At 38.5% G+C, this 23,331-nt stretch overlaps 1 protein-coding gene and 1 long non-coding RNA gene across 4 annotated transcripts in view; one reads left to right on the plus strand and one right to left on the minus strand.

Annotated features, from left to right (window-relative positions):
- Positions 1-21,719, minus strand: part of LOC135745400 (solute carrier family 22 member 6-A) — a 61,743-nt gene extending 40,024 nt beyond the window's left edge. Inside the window, exon 1 of the mRNA XM_065263704.2 lies at positions 21,129-21,719. Coding sequence (XP_065119776.1) covers positions 21,129-21,497 — 369 coding nt within the window. The 5' untranslated portion in view covers positions 21,498-21,719. The remainder of the gene's footprint in view (positions 1-21,128) is intronic.
- On the plus strand, positions 11,679-16,309 carry LOC135745402 (uncharacterized). 3 transcript variants are annotated; one of them, XR_010531219.2, is made up of 5 exons: positions 11,679-12,277; positions 12,885-13,023; positions 13,122-13,195; positions 14,612-14,787; positions 14,916-16,309. It is a non-coding gene; the product is annotated as an uncharacterized lncRNA (long non-coding RNA). The 3 variants fall into 3 exon arrangements; XR_010531218.2 differs by having other exon boundaries at positions 11,685-13,023; positions 13,102-13,195; positions 14,916-16,307; XR_010531217.2 differs by having other exon boundaries at positions 11,688-13,023; positions 14,916-16,306.
- Positions 21,720-23,331: the final 1,612 nt, after the last annotated feature.

The following is a 23,331-nucleotide window of genomic DNA, read 5'->3' on the forward strand; positions in this document are numbered from 1 at the left end:
GGTGAGATAGCACCTTAAAGGGGTCATAGCATGAAAATCAGACTTGTTTCATGTTTCAGTGCTATAATTGGGTCCCCAGGCCCAGTGCTTCAACCTAGAAAATGTAATAAAGATCAAACCAGTAACTTTTGTTTGGGTAAGCCATTTCTGCAAGCGTGTGAAAAATTAGGTTGTTCAGATTTTGGTGAATTGTGTGAATGGTATGGCCACAAAAAAAACGATGCTGTGCTAATTGTGTTTAGAGTTTTGAAAATGTGACTACTGGTTGGACAAACGCTTGTTAGCGACTGAAAAAAACTGTAATAAAAGTAGGGCAAAGGTCTTCAACCCTACACCTAGGGGGCACTATCCTGCAGGGGCTATTTCTCAATAACAAGAATACCAAGTTCTGAATCGCGTCCTTTGTAGTTCGGACATGGCAAGTTCAGACTCAGGGGTACAAACACCCGAGGACAGGAGAACACAGTTTGGTAATATTGCAGATGGAACAGCACAGTAGGACTACTTAAGATCATAATTCAGTCTAACCAATATGTGCAGCACTTGCTATGCTTATTTTAAGGTATTTTTACAATAAAACAAAAAATATAAATTGCAACCCTGCTTGTTTTTGTTTTCATTTGGAAAATATAAATATGTGGTTCAGGCAACATGTGCATACAATGATTAGCTTTAATGTATTTATTACGAAATGAAATATGATAAAAAACACAACCTTTTTAATTTAATAGTACAAAACGTTTTTGTATATGTGATTTAAGTTTTGAAACGTAATATTAACCTCAGTTAAAACAATAATAACAAATAACAGACTTCATATGAATAATGAAGAGAAATAAATAGATAAAACCAAAAATTGGCAATTGAACATACAACCTTACATGGTATATTAATAATGCCCTATTCCCCTACACATGTGTAATTGCTGATACATGCTCATGAATAGGCCAACCAATGTGTATATTTTTTTCTAAATAAAGATTCATAATATTTTGAACATTCAATGAATTGACAGATGCACTTTCATTTACGATTTACTTTAGCTATTTAATTTTTATTACAATTTATTCACTTTAAATAAATTAAAATATATAAGTATAGAATTAACAGGAATTGTAGTTGCTAAACACCACAGGAACAGTCAAAAAATTCTTAACTCATAACTCCAAAGGTTCACCGAACAGGAAGGATGGTGAACTTGCATGTTAGTAAAGGCAGGCACAGAATAAAAAAAGTTCAGTTTTCTGGGGACACCTTAAGGACTTTCAGCCACAAATATTCATTTTCCCAGTCTTTCTTGTAACACCTTCTCTTTTTAATTGATGATGGCGGTGCCTCAGAGTCAGACTCAGTCTCCATTTTTCGTATTGGAAACATCTAAAAGTGTCCCTGATTCTCAACCTGTGGATGTTTTTCATCACTAAATGGGAGTTTGGGAACTTATAAAGCATGTGTATGCACGGATTATTGCACGGTCTTTGACGTGGAAAAGTGTTTAGCGCCATGTCAGGCTCTGAGCAGACTTACGCACTTTTGCTTGTCTGATTGTTGCAAGTTTTTGAAAATATAAGCCATTCTTGCTGCTCGAAATCAGGTTTAAACATTGACAAACGCTCTTTTATATGTCTATGACATTAAAGGTCCCGTTTTTTCTGTGATTTGAAGCTTTGATTGTGTTTACAGTGCGCAATATAACATGAGTTCATGTTTCATGTGTAAAAAAGCGGTATTTATCACACAATTTACTTATCTCTATAGCGCTGTTTTTCTAAAAACGGCTGATTTCTTTCTTCTTCTATGAAGTCTCTCCTTTAGAAATATGTATCGAGTTCTGATAAGATAGCCCATTACTCCTGTTCTAACACTTTTCATATCATCCGGTCACATCCAGCAAATGAAAGTTTCATTGGTCTGTTTCACATTCCTGTGAGCTACACCTCTTCAATGAAACAGTTTAAGATGCCTCACCACAAGGCCCAAAACCAATGTTTGTCCTCCTACTAGTTATTCACTAGTTTTAGGAGCCACACAGTTACACTGCTGGACTGCAACCCAAACTTATGACACTTTCAATGCTTTATTGGATTTGCATTTACTCATTTAGCAGGTGTGAAAGACGCTTTTTATTCAAAGCAATTTGCAAACGAGGAAACTTTAAAATCAGGTAGTAATAAGACCCAATAATAAAAGTAGGGCAAAGGTCTTCAACCCTACACCTAGGGGGCACTATCCTGCAGGGGCTATTTCTCAATAACAAGAATGCAAAGTTCTGAATCGCGTCCTTCGTAGTTCGGACATAGCGTTCAGACTCGGGAGTACAAACACCCGAGGACAGGAGAACACAGTTTGGTAATATTGCAGATGGAACAGCACAGTAGGACCACTTAAGATCATAATTTAGTCTAACCAATATGTGCAGCACTTGCTATGCTTATTTTAAGGTATTTTTACAATAAAACATAATATAAATTGCAACCCTGCTTGTTTTTGTTTTCATTTGGAAAATATAAATATGTGGTTCAGGCAACATGTGCATACAATGATTAGCTTTAATGTATTTATTACGAAATGAAATATGATAAAAAACACAACCTTTTTAATTTAATAGTACAAAACGTTTGTACAACATTAAAGTTAAAAGTACAAGATTATATAGAAAATATATGTGATTTAAGTTTTGAAACTTAATATTAACCTCAGTTAAAACAATAATAACAAATAACAGACTTCATATGAATAATGAAGAGAAATAAATAGATAAAACCAAAAATTGGCAATTGAACATCCAACCTTACATGGTATATTAATAATGCCCTATTCCCCTAAACATGTGTAATTGCTGATGTATGCTCATGAATAGGCCAACCAATGTATATTTTGAACATTCAATGAATTGACAGATGCACTTTCATTTACGATTTACTTTAGCTATTTAATTTTTATTACAATTTATTCACTTTAAATAAATTAAAATATATAAGTATAGAATTAACAGCAATTGTAGTTGCTAAACACCACAGGAACAGTCAAAAAAATTCTTAACTCATAACTCCAAAGGTTCACAGAACGAGAAGGGGGAGGAAGGATGGTGAACTTGCATGTTAGTAAAGGCAGGCACAGGAAAAAAAAGTTCAGTGTTCTGGGGACACCTTTAGGACTTTCAGCCACAAATATTCATTTTCCCAGTCTTTCTTGTACCCACACCTTCTCTTTTTTAATTGATGATGGCGGTGCCTCAGAGTCAGACTCAGTCTCCATGTTACAGCCACTGCCATAACATAAAGAGGGTTGTGAAACTAATAGAAGAAAAAAAAATCACAAAACTAAACAGTTCAACGAAAAGATACACATGCTGAAACCAGTAGGGCCAAGCTCAAATCGCGGCAGTGGCAGCTAGTACTGGCACTTCCGGCATTAGTAGTGGCACTTCCGGCATCTGGCTCATTTTGAGGCATCTAGTAGTGGCACTTCCGCGCGGCAGTGGCAGCTAGTGGTGGCACTTCCGGCATCTGGCTCATTTTGAGGCATCTAGTAGTGGCACTTGAGGCATCTGACTTATCTTGTTTGTGGCACCTCCGGCATCTTAAGGCAGCTAATCGTGGCACTTCCGGCATCGGACTCATCTTGAGGCAGCTAGTGGTGGCACCGTGACTTTTTGAGGCAGCTGACAGTTTTTGTGTCATTTTGGGGTAGCACCGCCTCGTATATTTGTACCAGCTGTTTACGCGGTTTTTGTGCTGTCATAATGTTTGCGTACTGGCTGTCAGACGGCCATGTGTGAGTGTGTTGTCATGATTGTGCGCGCACGCTGGCTGACAGTCGTTTATAGGTGCGGGCATTTCGAGATGCCACGGTTACTCTTGAGATGCCACCACTCTGCCCCCCGGAATAGAAATAATAGAATTCTAGTTTTCTCACTTTGTTCATCTTATCTTATTATTTTAGCGGGCAGACTGAGAAACACGTGGCTAAAATATTTTTAATTTATTTAAACAGTATTTTAAAACCAGGAAGCCCCCATCTTTTACTAATCTTACAGTATTGCATTTCTCTTGTCTACCGGTAGGTGCCCCCAAGCACAAACGAGAAACACCGCCTATGCTTTTACTTATTGTGCCCCCTGCAAGTTGTTGATTGTCAATTTTATTTTTAAATATCTTTTTTTGTTCTGCAGATTAGAACTAAATAATACGGAATAATTATGAAATCATTTTCAGTTTTAGTTTAACCCTTCTATTTGAATTTGGTTTTTACACATCATTTAAATATTTTAATTCAAAATTTTTGTTACAATGGAAATTCTATTTTGTTCATTTTGTGCCCAAGAAAAACGGCATGAGAAACAATAGATTAGGGATGTGCCCGAAGCCGAATACGTTATTCAGAAGGGCACGGATAATGGCTTTAAAACGAATAACGAATTCATCCGAATAACAGAAAAAATATTCGGCCAGACATAATCACGTGTTTACTGGAACAGCGCTAAATTATACACCCCTTAAAGCATGTATAATATGTGTGTGAAGTGAATGAGTGCAATCTATAAAATGACATGAATGACATTTTCTGCGTGTCCCTTAGAAACGAGCTGTTTTGGAATTAGTTTTAAAACGCTGCTAATATCAAACTTCTTTTAACCCAACTGTAAAAAATTAGCCTTTTAGTTTTTATTTTATTTTATTTAATTACACAAGACCAGAAAACCTTGATAAAAAGCTGCACTCTGATAATAAAATATTCGTTAATAACTCCGTGTCTCCGTGACTTCGGTCACAGATGATCTTTTAGTTAAAGCAAGCTTCATTGTCAATCTAGGTGAATATACAATAAATAAGTAAATAGATAAAAATATGAAAATGTAACATTTTAAAAGCAAAATTTAAACTGAAGATTATGACATGAATTGCAATTAACATAAAAAATAAAGTAAGTAAATAACAACTGAAACATTTGAATTAAATCTTTCTAATTACCTTATTGTTTAAAATAATTTTGCTTGTTTTGAAACTTAGTCAAAACTGACTTTAAAATAATAGAGCATACTGTTATTTGAAATTTTAAACGAATATCTGATTATTTATTAATTTAGATGAAAATTAATAAGGAAGTTTTTTTAAACAATTCGTTCTGTTCGCGCAAACGGTGTAGGCTATGGACATCGTTAATAATGAGTTCAGCAAGTTTGTAGTAATGCTTATTATGCTTTCGTAAATTCTTGTCAAAAGAATTTGTTTTTGAACTATTCTGTCAGTGCACGTACTTGCGTGTCTGTGTGTTGCGTTTCGGATCTGTCAGTCAACGCGAGTCTTGACGATCTTAATAACTTTTTAACTTAAAACTTATCTCTCTTAATAACTCTTTAAACGTCAAGCAAGTCCTGCATTTTATTTTCAAATTCCGACATGTTTTTAAACCGAAACCAAGATGTCAGACATGACACGCATCTTAGTATTAATAATTTCACTCTCAGAAAACGTATGTTTAATTAATAGATGTTTAAGTATTTGAATCGCTAAACGAGGGATTAATGTAGGCTACTTATTTTTTCTGAAAACATCCCACTCATTTAGACAGAATGGGTCACATATGTAACTGTGCTGAAAGACACAATAAACGCTTAAAGGTGATTGTTACAGATACAAATACAAATACTGACTCCGCTGCACACCCCTACAATAGATTACAATAAATTAAATCAAGACAATAAAATATATAATGTATACTCTATATGCAGTAAAATACATACAATCACAAAATAGAAAATTTTATAAATTGTACAGTTGCTCAATAAACAGTATGAACGAGGAAAACAGTGCACAACGAGTAGCCTATAGGTAACAAGAAATTCGAAAATAACAGGAATGTCACTGTAATAACTAATTGTTATATGATTCTGTGCCGGTATAATTACATATAGTTTTGTTACATTATTTTAATATTTTATATATTCTGTTAATTCATATGACACAAACCTGGACATCGTGGTGGTGAGGAGAATGAGAATGTTTCACTTACAGTACATAAAGTGACAAATACCAAGCATTAGTACACAATGCTCTTTTTGCAACAAATCAATTGTGGATATGAAACATATCTTGGTTGTTTGGTCTGATAAACAAACTGTGATGTTTTTCTTTTACTTATTTTTTAAAAAGTTTTACATTCACAACACAATAACTAAAAAGAATCATTCAAAATTTATTTTGAACATTTATTCACACTAAATCACAGGTGTTAATGTACAGTGCTGCACTGCTGGCCCTGGGGTACATGTGAATCTCCACCCTGTGTGGTCAAAGACAAGTAATAACAGTATGGTATTTTTTATTTGAGAAACCTTATATCAGAACTTGATAAGGTCTTGGTCCCGGCGTTTCCCGTTTGTGCTTGGGGGCACCTACCGGTAGACAAGCGAATTGCAATACTGTAATAATTGGTAAAAGAGGGGGTTTCCTAGTTTTAAAATACCGTTTAAATTAATTAGAAACATTTTAGCCACGTGCTTCTCAGTCTGCCCGCTAAAATAATAAGATGAACAAAGTGAGAAAACTAGAATTATATTATTTCTATTCCGGTGCGCAGAGTGGTGGCATCTCAAGAGTAACCGTGGCATCTCGAAATACCCGCACCTATAAACAGTGGTGTAGTGCAGGGTATACGCAGGTATACGGAGTATACCCACCTCTTTATTTGATGGCATGGGGTATACCCACTTCTACTGGGGGCATAAATTTAGAGTATACCCACTTCTCCAGACACCAATACACCACGACTAAAAACCTAAAAACGACTGTCAGCCAGTGTGCGCGCACATTCATGACAACACACACACGCACACACACGCACCTCGCGTGAATTAAATGAACGCCAGCGAAATGCCATAGTGCCAAGAGTTGTGGCACCTAGTTCCCCATAGTTCCCGAGGCATCTCGAAATGGCCGACTGACAGCCAGCACGACAGCACAAAGACCGCGTAAAACAGCTGGTACAAATATATGACGCTGAAGTGCCACCCCTAAATGACACAAAAACTGTCAGCTGCCTCAAAAAGTCACGGTGCCACCACTAGCTGCCTCAAAATGAGTCCGATGACGGAAGTGCCACGATTAGCTGCCTTAAGATGCCGGAGGTGCCACAAACAAAATAAGTCAGATGCCTCAAGTGCCACTACTAGATGCCTCAAAATGAGCCAGATGCCGGAAGTGCCACTACTGATGCCGGAAGTGCCACTACTAGCTGCCACTGCCGCGATTTGAGCTTGCTGTCTCTCGCTGAAAGGGAAGTGCAGCCAGCGTACACAAAAAGCCCAGGCGATCTATAATCTATGATCATCTTCTAACAACTTTGGAGCAATTCAACAAGCGAATTGAAAGCATTGTTCTGGAGACAAATGCTGATATCTCAAAAGATTGATGCATTGCTTTACACTGTACACTGAAAAAAATAAAATTTAAATAAAATAATAACAATGTAGGAGAAATTAGTCAGGAACAAAATTTGGGGAAAACACACAAAAGAGCAAATCCGTGTCCGGACGGCTGCTCAACCTCCGCCCCCGGAATGTGAGATCTGAGGCAACTTCTTTTTAATATCATAAGGGCCAGTATAACGAGCTTGCAGTGACCCACCGGGCACCGGTAAAAAAACCAAAACTTTGTCACCCGCACTGAAACTCCGCTCTCTGGCTTTCTTGTCAAACCAGGTTTTCATCTTCTCCTGCGCCTTACCAATGTTTTGCTTGGCTAATTCACGAACCTGATGTAAACGTGTATAGAATTGTGAAACATACTCTGGAAGCGTGCTGCTTTTTGAATCGGAGAGCCATTTCTCTTTTAACACCGTTAAAGGACCACGCGGGTTGTGGCCAAAAACCAGTTCTGCGGGACTAAACCCCAGTGATTCTTGTACGACTTCGCGCGAAGCAAAAAGCAACCAAGGAATTCCTTCCTCCCAATCCCTCTTAAGCTCAAAACAGTAAGATCGCAACATAGACTTTAACGTCTGGTGAAATCTCTCCAGTGCCCCCTGACTCTCAGGATGATAGGCAGTGGAGAGATTATGCTTGATACCAAGCCGTTTAAGCACTTGTGAAAACGTACGAGATGTAAAGTTCGTTCCCTGATCACTTTGTATTAGTTTCGGTAAACCAAAAACTGAAAAAAACTTAATGAGTGCCTTAGTGATGGCTCTCGTAGTGATGGAGCGCAAAGGGACTGCTTCAGGAAAACGCGTAGTCGCGCACATAATAGTTAACGGGTATTTATACCCCGACTTTGAACGTGGTAAAGGTCCAACGCAGTCAATTAGTACATGCTCAAACGGCTCCGAAACCATGGGAATGGGAAAAAGCGGTGCAGGTGGAATAATTTGATTAGGCTTTCCCACCATTTGGCAAACATGACAAGTCCGACAAAAATGTGAAACGTCTTTTTTAAGACCGGGCCAATAAAAATTTCTCAAAATCCGGTCATACGTTTTCAGGACACCTAGATGGCCAGCCAGACCGTTATGTGCAACCTTTAAAATCATGTCACGATAACCTACTGGAACTACAATTTGAGTGACAATATTCCAGTCATCAGGAGATTTAGGACACACCCATTTTCTCAACAAGATCTCATTTTTGAGAAAATATGCTTGGGGCGCACTCATGTGCTCCTGCTCCGGTTGAACTAATTCAAACAACGGGGCAAGAGTTAAATCTGATTTTTGCGCCGCTATTAATTTATCGGGACACAGGGATAAATCAACACGATCTTCACCAGCAGTCTTTTCAGCACTCGCAGGATTCAAACTCGTTTTTTCCTGCAAAGAAACGGATAGCAGTTTAGTTAGATCAGGATTTGCAATAAACGTGTCAGATAAATCCACTTCTGCTGACGCGGAACAATCAACAGACTTTGCTATAGAACGAGTAACTGCACACGCAGTGAAAACATCAGGATACTTAAGCGCACAATCATCATTGCTAGCAACGAGCGGTACAGAGACGACTTCGGGTGGTACACTAACACAGCTCCACACACTACTTCCAGCCAAATCATTCCCCAATATGAATGTTACATCGGGAACTGGAAGAGATGAGCGAACACCCACTACCACATCACCCGTCACCAGTTCAGACTGCAAATGGATTTTATGTAACGGAACCTCCATTACTCCCATTTCAATACCCCGCACTAAAGCAGCACTACCCGTGGCAGTCTCTTCAGACAACGGCAACACGTCATTCAGGATAAATGAAAGACTGGCACCCGTATCCCGAAGAATACGAACGGACACAGGCTTAGCCAAGCTGGGAATTAACACTGTCCCATTATGCAGAAAAGGTCCATAACCAGTTTTATTAAGACGAGCATTGCAATCAGACTCGGACGTTATGTAGTCATTTTTCGGAGAGGAATCAACTGAAATCAAGCCAACAGATTCAGTAAGCCTATTTGATTTCTTTTTAAGAACTGGGCAGTTTGCAATTAAATGACCAGGGGTCTTACAATAAAAACAAACCCTATCACCAGTCACAACTGTAGGCTTACTATTGAAAGATTTACGAGGCGACATAACGGGTGGATCAAGAGGAGCTTTATCTCGCGGTTTCTCCTTGAATGTGACTCTGTGTGTTAAAACAAAGTCATCGGCCAAAGTAGCGGCCTTGTAAAGCGTATCTGCTTTTTGCTCATTTATATAAGTAGCGAGAGCTGAAGGTACACAACTTTTAAATTCTTCCATAAGAATTAATTGTCTAACCTCTCAAAATGACAGAAGTATTTTTCAACATCCTTTTCGCAAAACGGAGGAACCATTCTCCTATTTCGACCGACATCAAAATCATCAGAGGCACCGCGAGCTGCCTTAGAATTAAACTCCAATTCCATCCGTTTAATAGCAAACTGATGTTCAAGTTCACGCTTTCGCAGCTCTAATCTAGCGTTTTCTAAGGCCAATTCCTTTTCCTTAATTGCCAGCTCTCTTAATCGAATACTATTTTCAGTTACAGAAGGCTCACTCACTCCCAGATAGCATGCACTACCGGGCCTCATCTGGGCCAACTATGTCACATATGGCTCAGTTCCGGTGGCGTCAAAGGCCATATGGGCCATATCTGGCCCACACACATCAAGCCGTTTTTAGTGTGAGTTGTGGCTTGTTGTGTGTGGGCCAGATACGGCCCATGTGCGACAAGCCGGTTTTAATTTGAGTTGCGGCTTGTTATGTCTGGGCCAGCTACGGCCTGTGTGCAACAAGCCGGGTTTTAATTTGAGTTGCGGCTTGTTATGTGTGGGCCAGATACGGCCTGTGTGCGACAAGCCAATTGTAGTTTGAGTTGTGGATTGTTGTGTGTGGGCCAGATACGGCTGAGTGCGACAACCCGGTTTTAGCGTGAGTTGTGGCTTGTTGTGTTTGGGCCAGTCCTGGCCCTTGTGTGACAAATCGGTTTAGGATGAGTGATGGCTTTTTGTTGTGTGTGGGCCAGATATTACTGGTTTATGGTTATGTTGACATCAGACTGTTTTTATGTGTGTTTCGGTTTATTTATGGGCCAGATATGTAATATGCTGCATGGTTAGCTTATTGGTTTTAAAATGTAAAGGAAGGCAGCTGAATTTTTTCCATTGTAATTTTTCTTCTAGATCTGACAGGGCTAGGCTTCTTCATATTCGGCTCAAATAATTCAACCATATTTATCATAATCAGACAGCTTTGTCTATCAGATCTTCTTGGACTCTGGCACAGAACTCAAAGAATTCTAGGCGACAATTTTTTGATAATCCATTAACACAGGGCTCAACATAAAGGACTGCCCTGTGGCCCGGGGCAAGTGTGAGAGATGTTCGGGCAAGTAAAAAGTATTGTCACTTGCCCGATCGGGCCAGTGCTTCACCCTCAGTCACTAAAATATATTTTCATCAATGTATTTAGCATCTTTGAAGCAGACATTTACTTGGGTAAAACACGATGAAAGAAACTATGCAATATTTAGCACAATTTGCTGTCAGTTTACAGGTAAAGCAGAAAAGTTGGGAGCCTTTTTTTAATTGGAACATATCTGTTTTATATGTATACAATATTTGACTTTTAAATTATTATTTTTAAATATGTGACACTGACATTTTTTATTGGGGCCAGTGAAAATTTTGGCAGGGCAAGTGAAAAATTTGAACCACTGGCCCGACCGGGCCAGTATAAAAAATTATTTGCGTTGAGCCCTGTAACAGAACAGCTTGTTTTAGTCAGCTAAAAATTTTACATTTATGTGCAACATCTGGTGAAAATTTAATGTCAATAACACCTTTAGAAATATATGGTAACTGAGGAAAAATGGTGACGAGTTAAATTTTACCCGCTGCATGTAAATTAACTGCTTGCCCTGCATTAAAGACTTGTAAATGCACAACGCTGAGGCAAAGAACCCCAAACCCCATTTAAAATCCTTTAATGCACAGCAAGTCATTGATTATCCCACTTATTCCACGGTCATTTGCCAAGTTATAGACAAGTTAAAACTAGTTTTGCTCTTTGTAGCTTAAAATTTGATAGAATGGGTAAAAATAACAGTTATTTCCAGGAGCTCCTCTTTTTTGTAAACAACTGATCTGTCTTTTATAAATCTGATATAAAAGACTCTTCTGATATTTGAAGGATGCACACTACTATTCGATAGGTAGGCTACTCAAGTTTAACCAAACTGTTCGTGGACCCCGTTTACTTCCATAGTATTACTTTTCCAATTCCTGCTATAGAAGTGAATGGGATCCAAAGACATTTATGCAGGTTTGTAACAACATGAGGGTGAGTAAATGATGACAGAGTTTTCATTTTTGGGTGAACTATTTAACCTTTTATAGCTTAGCAGAAAAATGTTATGTGACCTTTAAGAATAGGATAAAGTACATCTTTAACAAAAGCAAAGATTAAAAAACAAATTGTAGAATAAATAGAAAGTGCTACAAAACAATACAAAATCGTCCCACTATCACATGCAGATGTGTCACTTTGCAATGGGGCAATGATGAATAGTACACAGAACAACCAAATAAGTTTTTACGATTTATAAACAATTTAAAGATATTTTAAAGTGTTATGTACTGTTCTAATTCCAGAGATGTTTATTTATGTAAATGGTGTGAGGCTTTACCATGTATATAATAGGCCAATGGCTATGCTGTGCACGCGAAACATGTCCTGCCCCTTTAAATCACGAAGGGAGTTACCATGGAAACTGAAGGAGCACGAGGACAGCTAGCTCCGTCTCCCGCGGTTTCTTCGCTGTTTTCAAGTAAGTTTAGTCCATCAAATCACACAAATAATACTAAAACCTGTTGTTGACACGCTTTTGTTATATATTTACCTCATATAAATGGCTTGTGTCTTTGAGAAAAGTTCGTTACCATCCCAACATGTTTCCGCACATGCGGTCGGAACTGTGCTTCCGGTTTCTGTTGGTTTACTTGCTAAACTGATCTCTTGAAAAAATAACTCGTCGAAAATATTTTTTTGTTTCCAATGTAATATACGTGTTGTTAATTTGCTTGTTATAAGCTAGGACTTTGTTGTTATTTTTGCTTAGCAGAGTTTAACGGAAGTTACGTGTTTTCCACAAAAGCCTCTTTACTGTATGTATGTTACTGCTGAAACCGTCTATAAGCGTTAGCTTTTGCTCTTGTTTATGAACGTTTGGGCTTTTGAAAACATAGATGAGAGGTTTCAAAGTCTTTGTTAACGTTGTCAGTGCATGACTGGAAGTAGGCAAATTTATTTAGTCTAAATATGCGATGTACTGTAACGTCTAAACCTTGTTAAATTGCACGGAGTGCTGAAGCTACTAACGTTAGTACGTATGTTTTATCGTATACAAATACAGACATGTTGTTCTCTGATTTCAGGAGTGACAAAAACCCTCTATAATAGAAGAGAAGCTCAAGATTTCAACATTTTCTGAAGGGAGTTGCAGACATGTGTAGAAAACTGCTTTTCAAATTTTCCACATTTATCACAGTTATTTTAAGATGTTGACATCTAAACGTGAGTAGCATTGTGTGAGCAATATTAAATAAGTAAATCTTACACTGCATATTTTATATATTGTTTTCTCTGTGACAGATTGAATGTTATGTTTGTAGATTTGTCCATGCTAATGGCCGAGCAGTAGGGTTGGAACAGACCTGTCAGAAAACATCTCTGAACCATATGACTAGTAAGTAAAACCTCAAACTTATACACTGCTATTCAAAAGTTTAAGCTTGTGATTATTTATTTGACCAAAAATACAGTAAAAACAGAAATGTTGTGAAACATTATCACAAAGTAAATAAGCTGTTTATAATGTGAATATATTGTAAACTGTAATTTATTCTTGTGATTAATGTTGAAATTTTAGCATCATTACTCCAGTCTTCAGTGTCACAATATTCTTCAGAGATCATTCTAATACGCTGATTTGCTGCTCAATTAACATTTCTGATTATCAACAGTTGTGTTGCTTCATGTTTTAGTGTTTTTCAGGATTTTTGGATGAATAGAAAATTAACCCTGGAGAACCCAAGAACCCTTCTCTTAACATTGATTAACATTGGCCAAATTTGACCCGTGGATTCTCCAGGGTTAAAATAATAGTCTATTATAATAGAATAATAGTTCACAGAATAATGAAAATTTCTGCATGATTTAATCCATGTTAATACATATGATCATCTTCTTTCAGACGAGCACAAAGTTATATTAGGGTGCACTTACTTATCATACTTAAACAGACCGAACCGTACCAGAGTACGATTGTCCCCACTCCCCCACTCATCTGCACATATCAGAGTGTTTTACAGTGACAGCTAAAGTTTTACATTTCATACAGGGTTCATATAATGTAGGTACACCCTTAGAAAATGTGTAAAAAAAATCTATGCTATTTATATATCATTAAATAATATAGTGAATGTGTGGAAAGCCCTGAGCACGCAAAAGTGAAACTGAGATTACAGAATTAGCGCTGTCTGCCTCTAAATGCAGTTACTTTACTTTCCCACTCTGAAAGTGAAGTATACCTAAACTTTGAGAGCAAATGACTAGTATGACGGGCCGGTAACTTTAGTAATTTTACATTAATTTAGCTAGTTAGCTATTATTATAATCACAAATACTTTTATAATATATTACTGAATTAAGCCAGTTACACTTAACTATCATTATATGAGTATGAAATTCCTCATCATTACTAAATAAATCTTGGAAGTAAACCATCAAATTTGCTGAAAAAAGTATACATTTCTGAATACACAATACATGTCACATTTGAAACAATCAACTTTACTTATAAAACATCTTACATTTTGAGATTTAAAACAACTGTGAGGTTATCTTACCTTTAAGATGTAATTAATATATAGGATATATGTAGGCCTATGTATGTATGTTTTGAATTATTGAGAAAAACAAAAAGCATTAGGCTTTGCCCTGCGCTCCCCTTTAATTTTAAAACAGAACTGTGTCACAAAAGCTCTGTGCAAGTAGTCCAAGTATTTCAAAGGAACTCTATCAGTTTTACCCCACAGTTTGTCTATATTCCTCTCAAAAATGAGATTTGACTCGTTTCTTCATTTTTCATTAAATTTTACAGATTTCAAAACAATTTATTCTTGAGAGGAGGCACCACAGTTAAAGACAGTGTTTTGAAGAATTTTGAACTTCCTGCTCACAAACTACCTACTTCTCCAGTTAGTCTGACAGGCTATCAATGAGAATGCGGCATTACAGGACACCACTGAAAACTATACCACTAAAAACTGATTATTGGTAAGTCTTTTTGACAATAACTAATGTTATTTATTCATGTTTGGTGTCAGCTAATATGTGTATACCCTATAAATGTTAGATTTTTTTATACTTATTCTCTACCTCACTGTTTACATTTGTCATCGTAGCTGCAGTCAGAAGAAACAGATTAACAGCAACTATCTGCTTGAGACCAAGAGATTGAGCACTGGGTTAAGACATGGTTGCAGCTTGCCACAGACAGAGATGAAGGTCGTTGGGCAAAAGAGAAGATTTAAAGGCATAGCTCACCCAAAAATGGAAACTCATTTACTTACCATCAAGATGTTTCAAACTCTATCAAATGTATTTGTTCAGTTACTGACTGTTATAAATTATACAGGTTTGGAACAACCTTTGGGTGAGCAAAATTACAGTTTTAATTTTAATTAGTGAACTATCCCTATTGTGAGTTTTATAAGTTTATTAAGAAATGTTGAGTATTATATCAGAGTTTTGTATGTAAGGAGATGGTAGTTGTACGTTTGTGTGTTAATATAGATGGTTTCAGTGGCAACAACATAAATCACTTTCATGGCCCAAACTTAACTTCGGGTAGACCTCCACATAGATTCAATAACAACCGAGTATCTCTGGAGCAGTTTTTTTTCTGATAACAAACAAAATAAATAACCAGTAAATAGCCTTAGATCAAATCATAGCTAAAGCATTTCAACCATTACATTGATCTAATGTTACTGGGTAAAATTAAGCTTTACAATTTTAGCTACAGATCTTTGAAAATGTTTGTACGGTATACTGCCCATTTCCAGAAAGGTAATAAAAACAGCGTGCACGCTGCTGACGTGTTATCCTCAGACATGTTTGTGAAGATTGTTTTGTTTATAGTGTGCGTCTCCCTCAGACTGTAAAAAAAGCTTGGGCAAACAAGATAACATGTCAGCAGCGTCACTCCAGTGTTGTGCACGAGGTTCACAACAGACCTGGAAGAGAAGACGATGCTGAATAAAGTCATAATTTCTGTTATTTTTGGACCAAAATTTATTTTCGATGCTTCAACACATTCTAACTGACCCACTGATATCACATGGACTACTTTGATGATGTACAGTATATATTTGATCGTGTATACACATATCTAAAACATCTTAAACTGTTTCCGAAGATGAACGGAGGTGTTACGGGTTTGGAATGACATGAGGGTCATTAATTACATAATTTTCATTTTGGATGAAATAACCCTTTAAGTTTGGCCAGGTGTGTAACTGTGGCAACGCACATGCATCTATGGGTTCCAGTATATCTTACTATATAACATATTAATTTAACTAACATGTTTGACAAATATAATTATGTTTATTTATAAATATTATCTGTATTGGATTTTTTAAATGTTTAATAAAGAAATTTTGACTATATGAGTTTTAGTTTTTTCTTAACTATAGGTTAATTAGCATATAGTAAGAGTAGATGTGTGCCACAGCTTAGAAGACGCTACTGCATGGAATGACAGCAATGACTCAACCTGAGTGCGGTTGCCAGAAGTCAGCCATAACTGGGACGGATATGGGCCACATTTCAGAAATGGCATGGGTCACATCTGGCCCAGATGGCAGTGGAGTGACTGACATCTGGGCCTGATGTGGCCCATGCCATTTCTGAAATGTGGCCCATATCTGGCACGGTTATGGCTGACTTCTGGCAGCGCACTCAGGTTGAGTCATCGCCGTCATTCCACGCGGTATGTGAGCCAGATGAATGTGGGAGATGTGGGCCACATCTGGGCCAGATGTCAATTGCTATCTGGGCTTCCTCCGCAACACTAGCATTTACCAACGACATTTGTAAAATGCCCAAATCAACCAAACCTGCCCGAAGAAATCTCTGCAAATTCTCTTTCAAAGTTTTATATCTAGGAGCAACCTCAATTTTATAAAACTCCGCAATTTGCAATAACTGCTCTTTTGTACAAGATAACAGCAGTTCATCAGATGGAGACTCCCGAAATACATCGACTACGTCTACGGAAGGCATTTACAACCCTCTTACTCACAAAACAACGAAATAATGGCTTCAAAATTAAACCATTAAATTGTTTACACAAACCCCTAAAGTTTTCCTGACTCACTAAACGAACAAACTATGGTCGCTACACAAAATTCACAAATTGTGAGAATTACTAACGAAATTTCCGTGGGAAATAACCAAAAGCGATCCCCAACACACACGTATTTACCCTATTTACATCAAGCTAAATTCCCTAGTCTTCAGTGGCGTTAGGGGCTCGAGGCGGCTTTAAACGCTGAAATCATGAACACCTGTGCACTGATCCCATTAACAAGATCAGCTGCAGGTGAACTGAAGCGTACCCCCACTCCGAATAACCACAAAAAATAACAAAGGCAAAATAACAAAGTGGCAGGTCCCAAAACCTACCCGACGACTAAAATAATAGGGTAAATACTTACATGGGATCTCAGTAGTCATTCACAACCGGAAAACAAAAATTAACGAAGACACGGCTACACTTTTCCTCCCACACTGAACAATCGAATAATATAGGTTTGACGAGCCCCCAATTATGTTACAGCCACTGCCATAACATAAAGAGGGATGACACGAAGGCTCATTTAAATTAGGGGAATTTATTAAAACAATATCAAAAATAATAACAAGGTAGGAGAAATTAGTCAGGAACAAAATTTGGGGAAAACACACAAAAGAGCAAATCCGTGTCCGGACGGCTGCTCAACCTCCGCCCCCGGAATGTGGGATCTGAGGTCGTTATATAGCACTTCTGATGGCCCACAGGTGTAATCAATCTGGTTAAACAGAAACAAAAAACACGTTCCTGCCCCCTAGAGGGCAGACAACTACATGCATACACATTACATGTAACACTCCATTTTTCGAATTGGAAAGCTCACATCTAAAAGTTCCTTTCCAGTGTGTCTGGTATGCACGTGCATTGCTGTGTGTGCACTGCGCTGTCATGAAAACAACAAAAAAGTTGACAACAACCTACTCAGCATTTCAACTGAGGGGTGGGTGTGGCAACAGTAGCGTGCGAGTAACGAGAGAGCCTGAACTGTCAAGTAATGTTCGTTTGGCTGTCTGAGGCTCAAGGATATAGAGCGACCAACTTATTTTGAGCAAACATTGATTATGCATGACACGGTCTCAATATGCGGGACAGATGATTTGGGCTTCAAACACTGTGCGCCCACACGCTACTCGGGACGGGTGGTCACCCTAACTTAAACTCAAATGGCTATCTGGACAATTTTCAATCTGGTTTCCATCAGCATCACAGCACAGAGACAGTGTTCATAAAGATAATAAATGATATTTAATTAAACTCTGATTCAAGTAAAATATATGTGCTGGTGCTACTAGATCTTAGTGCTGCCTTTGACAAGGTAGATCACACCATACTCTTACACAGACTGAAAAACTGAGTAGGGCAATCTGGAATGGTCCTCAAAGGGTTTGTCATACCTGAAAGGGAGAGATTACTATTGGCGCTTTTCCATTGCATAGTACCATTCCATGGTTTAGTTTAGTTTGGGTCGGGTCAGCTCACCTCACTTTTGCGTGGTTAGCTTTTCCATTGAGTTTAGTATCACTTTGCAGTGGGAGGGATAATAGGTGTGTCGTTATATTTGCGCTGCCTACTGCTGTGACATCATACAAGTGAGAGCGTCATTGAATATTCCCATACAGTTATTTATTTCTCAGTCCGCAACAAAATTAAAATTGGCCACCACAAACAGATGTTTGAACATCGCGTTTATCACTACCTCTGTCTCACATGACAGTTTCTGTTCAAACACCCGCGGTGTCAGCTGACGGCGCTCCGCGGAGCTTCATTTAAAGGAACAGTATGTAAGAAATTTATATCAATTAATCATTAAATGGCCCTGAAATGTCACTAGACATTAAGAAATCATTTTCATTTCAAATGTTTATATCACTCACAACAGCGGTCCGGCCAGGATATTCTCATTTAAAAAGTGGAGTTGCAGCCCTCAACTGATGTTTATGTTGTCGTTTGGTATATTGGCCACCAGCTGTGTGATTGCAGTACCAGTTTTAGCCACACGTTTTGTGATTGCAATACCAGTTTTGGCCACAATCCTACATACTGTTCCTTTGCATTTAAGCATATATTATGCTAACGTGCTCATCCTGAATGTTCCGCCACAAACTGCAAGTCTGGAAAAATGTTATGGTGTCCCTGATTCTCAACCTGTGGATGTTTTTCATCGCTAAATGAGAGTTTGGGAACTTATAGCAGAGCACAGATGACAACATGTTTGCTTGAGACAGCGCAAGCTAGCATTGAGGTAAAGCTAATCTTTTACATTATAGCGATGACGTGATGATTCTCTCAGACCAATCAGTGATCTACTGTGTTTTCGTGTCACATTTGGTATCAGCTCGGGTCGCTTGGAACCCCAACCAAGGTGGTCTGAAAAATGTATTGGGTACTACGTACTGCACCCAGTGGAAAAGCTCCGAAAAGTAAGCTGACCCGACCCAAACTAAACCAAACCGTGGGGTACTATGCAATGGAAAAGCGTCATATGTGAACATAGGTAAGCATAAATCTGAGTGGACATCTACACGCCAATTCGCACTGGTCAGACAACTACCAACTCCAACAGACACCAACAGACACCCACATTCTAAAGTCTCATTTACTTTGATCCAACAACTGCCAACAGGGGTTTCACACTGTTCAGACAGACACCAACAGACACGTCTCAATACTGGGCTCAATACTTGCACCGCTTCTCTTTAATTTGTATATGCTCCCACTTGGTCAAATAATAAAAATGATCAAAATTGCTTACCACAGCTATGCAAATGACACCCAGATATACTTTGCCCTTATAATGACTACAGTCCTGTTGAATCAGAATGAGTTTTTATTCGCCTGGGGCCTCATTATAAAGCATGTGTATGCACGGATTTTTGCACGGTCTTTGACAAGGAAAAGTGTTTAGTGCCATGTCAGGCTCTGAGCAGACTTACGCACTTTTGCTTGTCTGATTGTTGCAAGTTTTTGAAAATATAAGCCATTCTTGCTGCTCGAAATCAGGTTTAAACATTGACAAATGCTCTTTTATATGTCTATGACATTAAAGGTCCCGTTCTTTCTGTGTTTTGAAGCTTTGATTGTGTTTACAGTGCGCAATATAACATGAGTTCATGATCATGTGTAAAAAAGCGGTATTTATCACACAATTTACTTATCTCTATAGCGCTGATTTCTTTCTTCTATGAAGTCCTCCTTTAGAAATATGTATCGAGTTCTGATTGTGTAGCTTGTTTAGTGTTTTGTGATTTGATAGCAGCTTAGCTTACCCTTAGCTTAGCTGGCGACTGACGTATTCTTGTGGGCGGAGGTTACTCAAAGAACTGTTCTACTGACAGTTTTTATAAATGAGGCCCCAGGTGTGCACAAGCACACAAGGAATTTGTTGTGGTTTCAGGAGCTCTTGGTACATACATACATATGAAATGAGAACAGAAAGAACAAGTAAAACTAAGAAATCAAGTAATAACAGATAAATAAGTAAAATAAAATAAATAATAATAACAATGTGGTAAAGGGGTTTTTCTTTATCATGGAGAGGATAATGCGATCATCCACCACTGTTATCCTATATAGACATACAGGATTTTTACTGTATGTTGCTGAGCTCACCAGTGTGTTGTTTTTTTAGTCAGGATGTACCAAATGGTTGATCTGGCCACTTCATAAATATTGAGACAGAGGCACATTTTGTGTTATTTTAGCTGTTTACCAAAATGTATTCCAGTTACAGTCATATTATGACTATTGGCTTACAGTGCATCCAAATTGGAAGTGAATTACAGCCATTTTCTATGTAGCTCCCCCTTTTCAAAGGGGTCAAAAGTAATGGGACAGTTGAGCTAAATGTTGTTTTATGGACAGGTATTGTCTATTTGTTAAATAATTTCCTCATGAATGACAGATGTTAAAGGTCTGGAGTTGATTGCCGCACCTATCTTCATGTTTTTTAAAACAGTATTACTTTAAAGTCCTGCTTTGCCCACCTTAACAGACATATACAAATAAAATCGTGGAAAAAGATCAAGTTTTGTTCTGGCAGTACAACCTTTTCAAGAAAAATGACAGTTTAATAATGGCCCATTTAACCTGATGGCCCAATTTAGCTGAGATCACAAGCTAAAGCAGAAGTGAAATTAGAAAAGCATTGCAATAACAAATAAAGTCACATATTTGGCTTGCTGAGAGACCTCACAAACCTGAGCTGTATATGCATATTATATAACAAAATAATCACATTCTCTCAAAAAGAGGCACTTACCTCTGTGACAATAGTACTAAGGAAGACTTCTTTGCTGAACTCCCACCCTCCCTTGCAACTCCCTGAGGTCATTAAGTGCTCATTTATCGGTATGTTGACATCACTATGATTAAGCTGGGACAGTTGCACATCCTGAAAGGTGGGACAGATCTCCTCAGAAGCATTACTGAAATTAAGGCCCACCCATGAGCCACCGCTATCACCCAGTAGCTGGGAAGATTTGCACAGATGTGGGGGCACAGCCCCAGTGAAGACAGTCACCAACATGTGGAATGCCAGGAAGATTTGAGGGAGACAGATCCACACATAAAGTGTTTTCTGGAAGCGTCCAAACCCACCGATCCGGTTCAGGACTTTGTCAAAACTCATCCTGCCTGTTCTTGAAAGCCACTTAACAAATTCTCACGCTGTGTCTGTTCCAATAGATCTAGCTGGGGCCGTGGTTCTTATGATGAATGTATGTCTGTAATGATATTATAATGTGTTATTAAATCTTAGACATGGAATGTCTAGCGTAGGTCTTCAAACACCTGTAGAAGAGAGAAAGAGAAACAGTGCAGGCTGCTACTGAGTCCTCCCCGTTTAGATTGTTTGAAGAAATATAGGGAGGGAAGTGTTGGGAGTAACCCAGATATCTGAAGTTAAAAAGTGAACAGTGGGGGAGTGGCTAGTGAGAATGAAAGGAATGAGCATGTGAAATAGTGGGAGGAGCTTATGCAACAACTAACCTTATTTACTTTAATGCTCTTTCCCTATCAGCATTACAAACTTGACAAGGCCAACATACTGTTGTTGTATCTAAGCTTATTATTATGTTGGTTGAAAAAGCCAACATACTGTTATTGCTATTAAACTTATTATTAGTGGTGCTTGCATTTATGCATAGCATTACTATTACTATTCCTCAAATTCTGGACACTTTTTTGGCACGTAACTCTTCCTGCAGATGATTATTGTCACAGACCCATGAAAGAGGGCTCATTGTGCCCCTGGGGTGTAAGAGGCACCCCAAAATTCCCCATTGACTTATAATGGGACAGGGAACACGCCCATATAAGGGAATAAAACAGTTCGAGATGTGATATCTTCACTTTACAGTGTCGTAGAGACAAGTGGGAGGGCTCATTTTACTAAAGCATCCAATCAATCTCTCAGGATCCCACGCCCCTAGCAACCACTTTTGAGCACCCTAGCAACATAAAATTCAAACAGTTATATCTTAAAATCCAAATGTCATGGCCACATGGGGGATGTTTTATATCATTCATGCTGGCAAGAAGGCTATGGAGCATCATCATTGGCCACTCCCAAGCCACGCCCTAGCAACCAAAGAAAGTACCCTAGCAACCGAATAAACAAAGATTATTTCTTCGCATAAGAACATTGTAGAGACTGGGTGTGCCTCATAAGCCTTGAAAAGTGAAGCCTCTGGCTCTTTGATCGCCCCCTGGTGGCTGGCTGCAGTACAAGCCCTCTCCATTCAAACGAATGGGACTCTGCTCTAAATAAAAAAATAATTTACACTTCCAATAAAAGTTTCCGATAGATGGTTTTGGTCCTTTCAAGTAGTTTTTATCACGCTGGTATATGTTCAAGTCTTCATTATTGTGGTAAGTTTCATTTTAGCATGTAATTTGATGCAATAGAAACGGGGCGTGACGTTATGATTGGCGTGGTTTAATTGGTCGCGCGGGCGTTTGGGTGGAAGTTTGATACCGTGGCTCCGCCTCTGTTTCCACGGACGATTCCTTCTGCGCATGCCTTGGCTCCAAACTGACGTTTTTACGTAACATGGCGGCGACCGTGGTCGGACATTTTTGGCTTCAATTCATTACAATGGTGGGAGGCGAAGTCGCGTCGTCCATCTTTTTTTACAGTCTATGGTAGAGACACTAGGGTTGGACAGTTTGACTCGTGACTCAGAGGGTAATCACTAGTGGGTGCCAGTTTTCTCCTTAGCAACCAAATACAGCACCATAGTAACCGATCCCATAGACTGCCATTATAAAATGCCCAGAAGCATATGTTCGCACCACAATGTCATAGAGACATAGAGGTGGGCTCATTTTATTCAGGCATCCAATCAGTCTTCAGGATCTTTACAGTGGCATTAAGCCACACGCCAGCAACAAAATATGAGCACCCTAGCAACCGAATAAACAAAGCCTTATATCTTCGAATCAGAACATCGTAGAGACAAGGG

Source organism: Paramisgurnus dabryanus, chromosome 12 (assembly GCF_030506205.2).
Source record: "Paramisgurnus dabryanus chromosome 12, PD_genome_1.1, whole genome shotgun sequence".
Lineage (NCBI taxonomy): Eukaryota > Metazoa > Chordata > Actinopteri > Cypriniformes > Cobitidae > Paramisgurnus > Paramisgurnus dabryanus.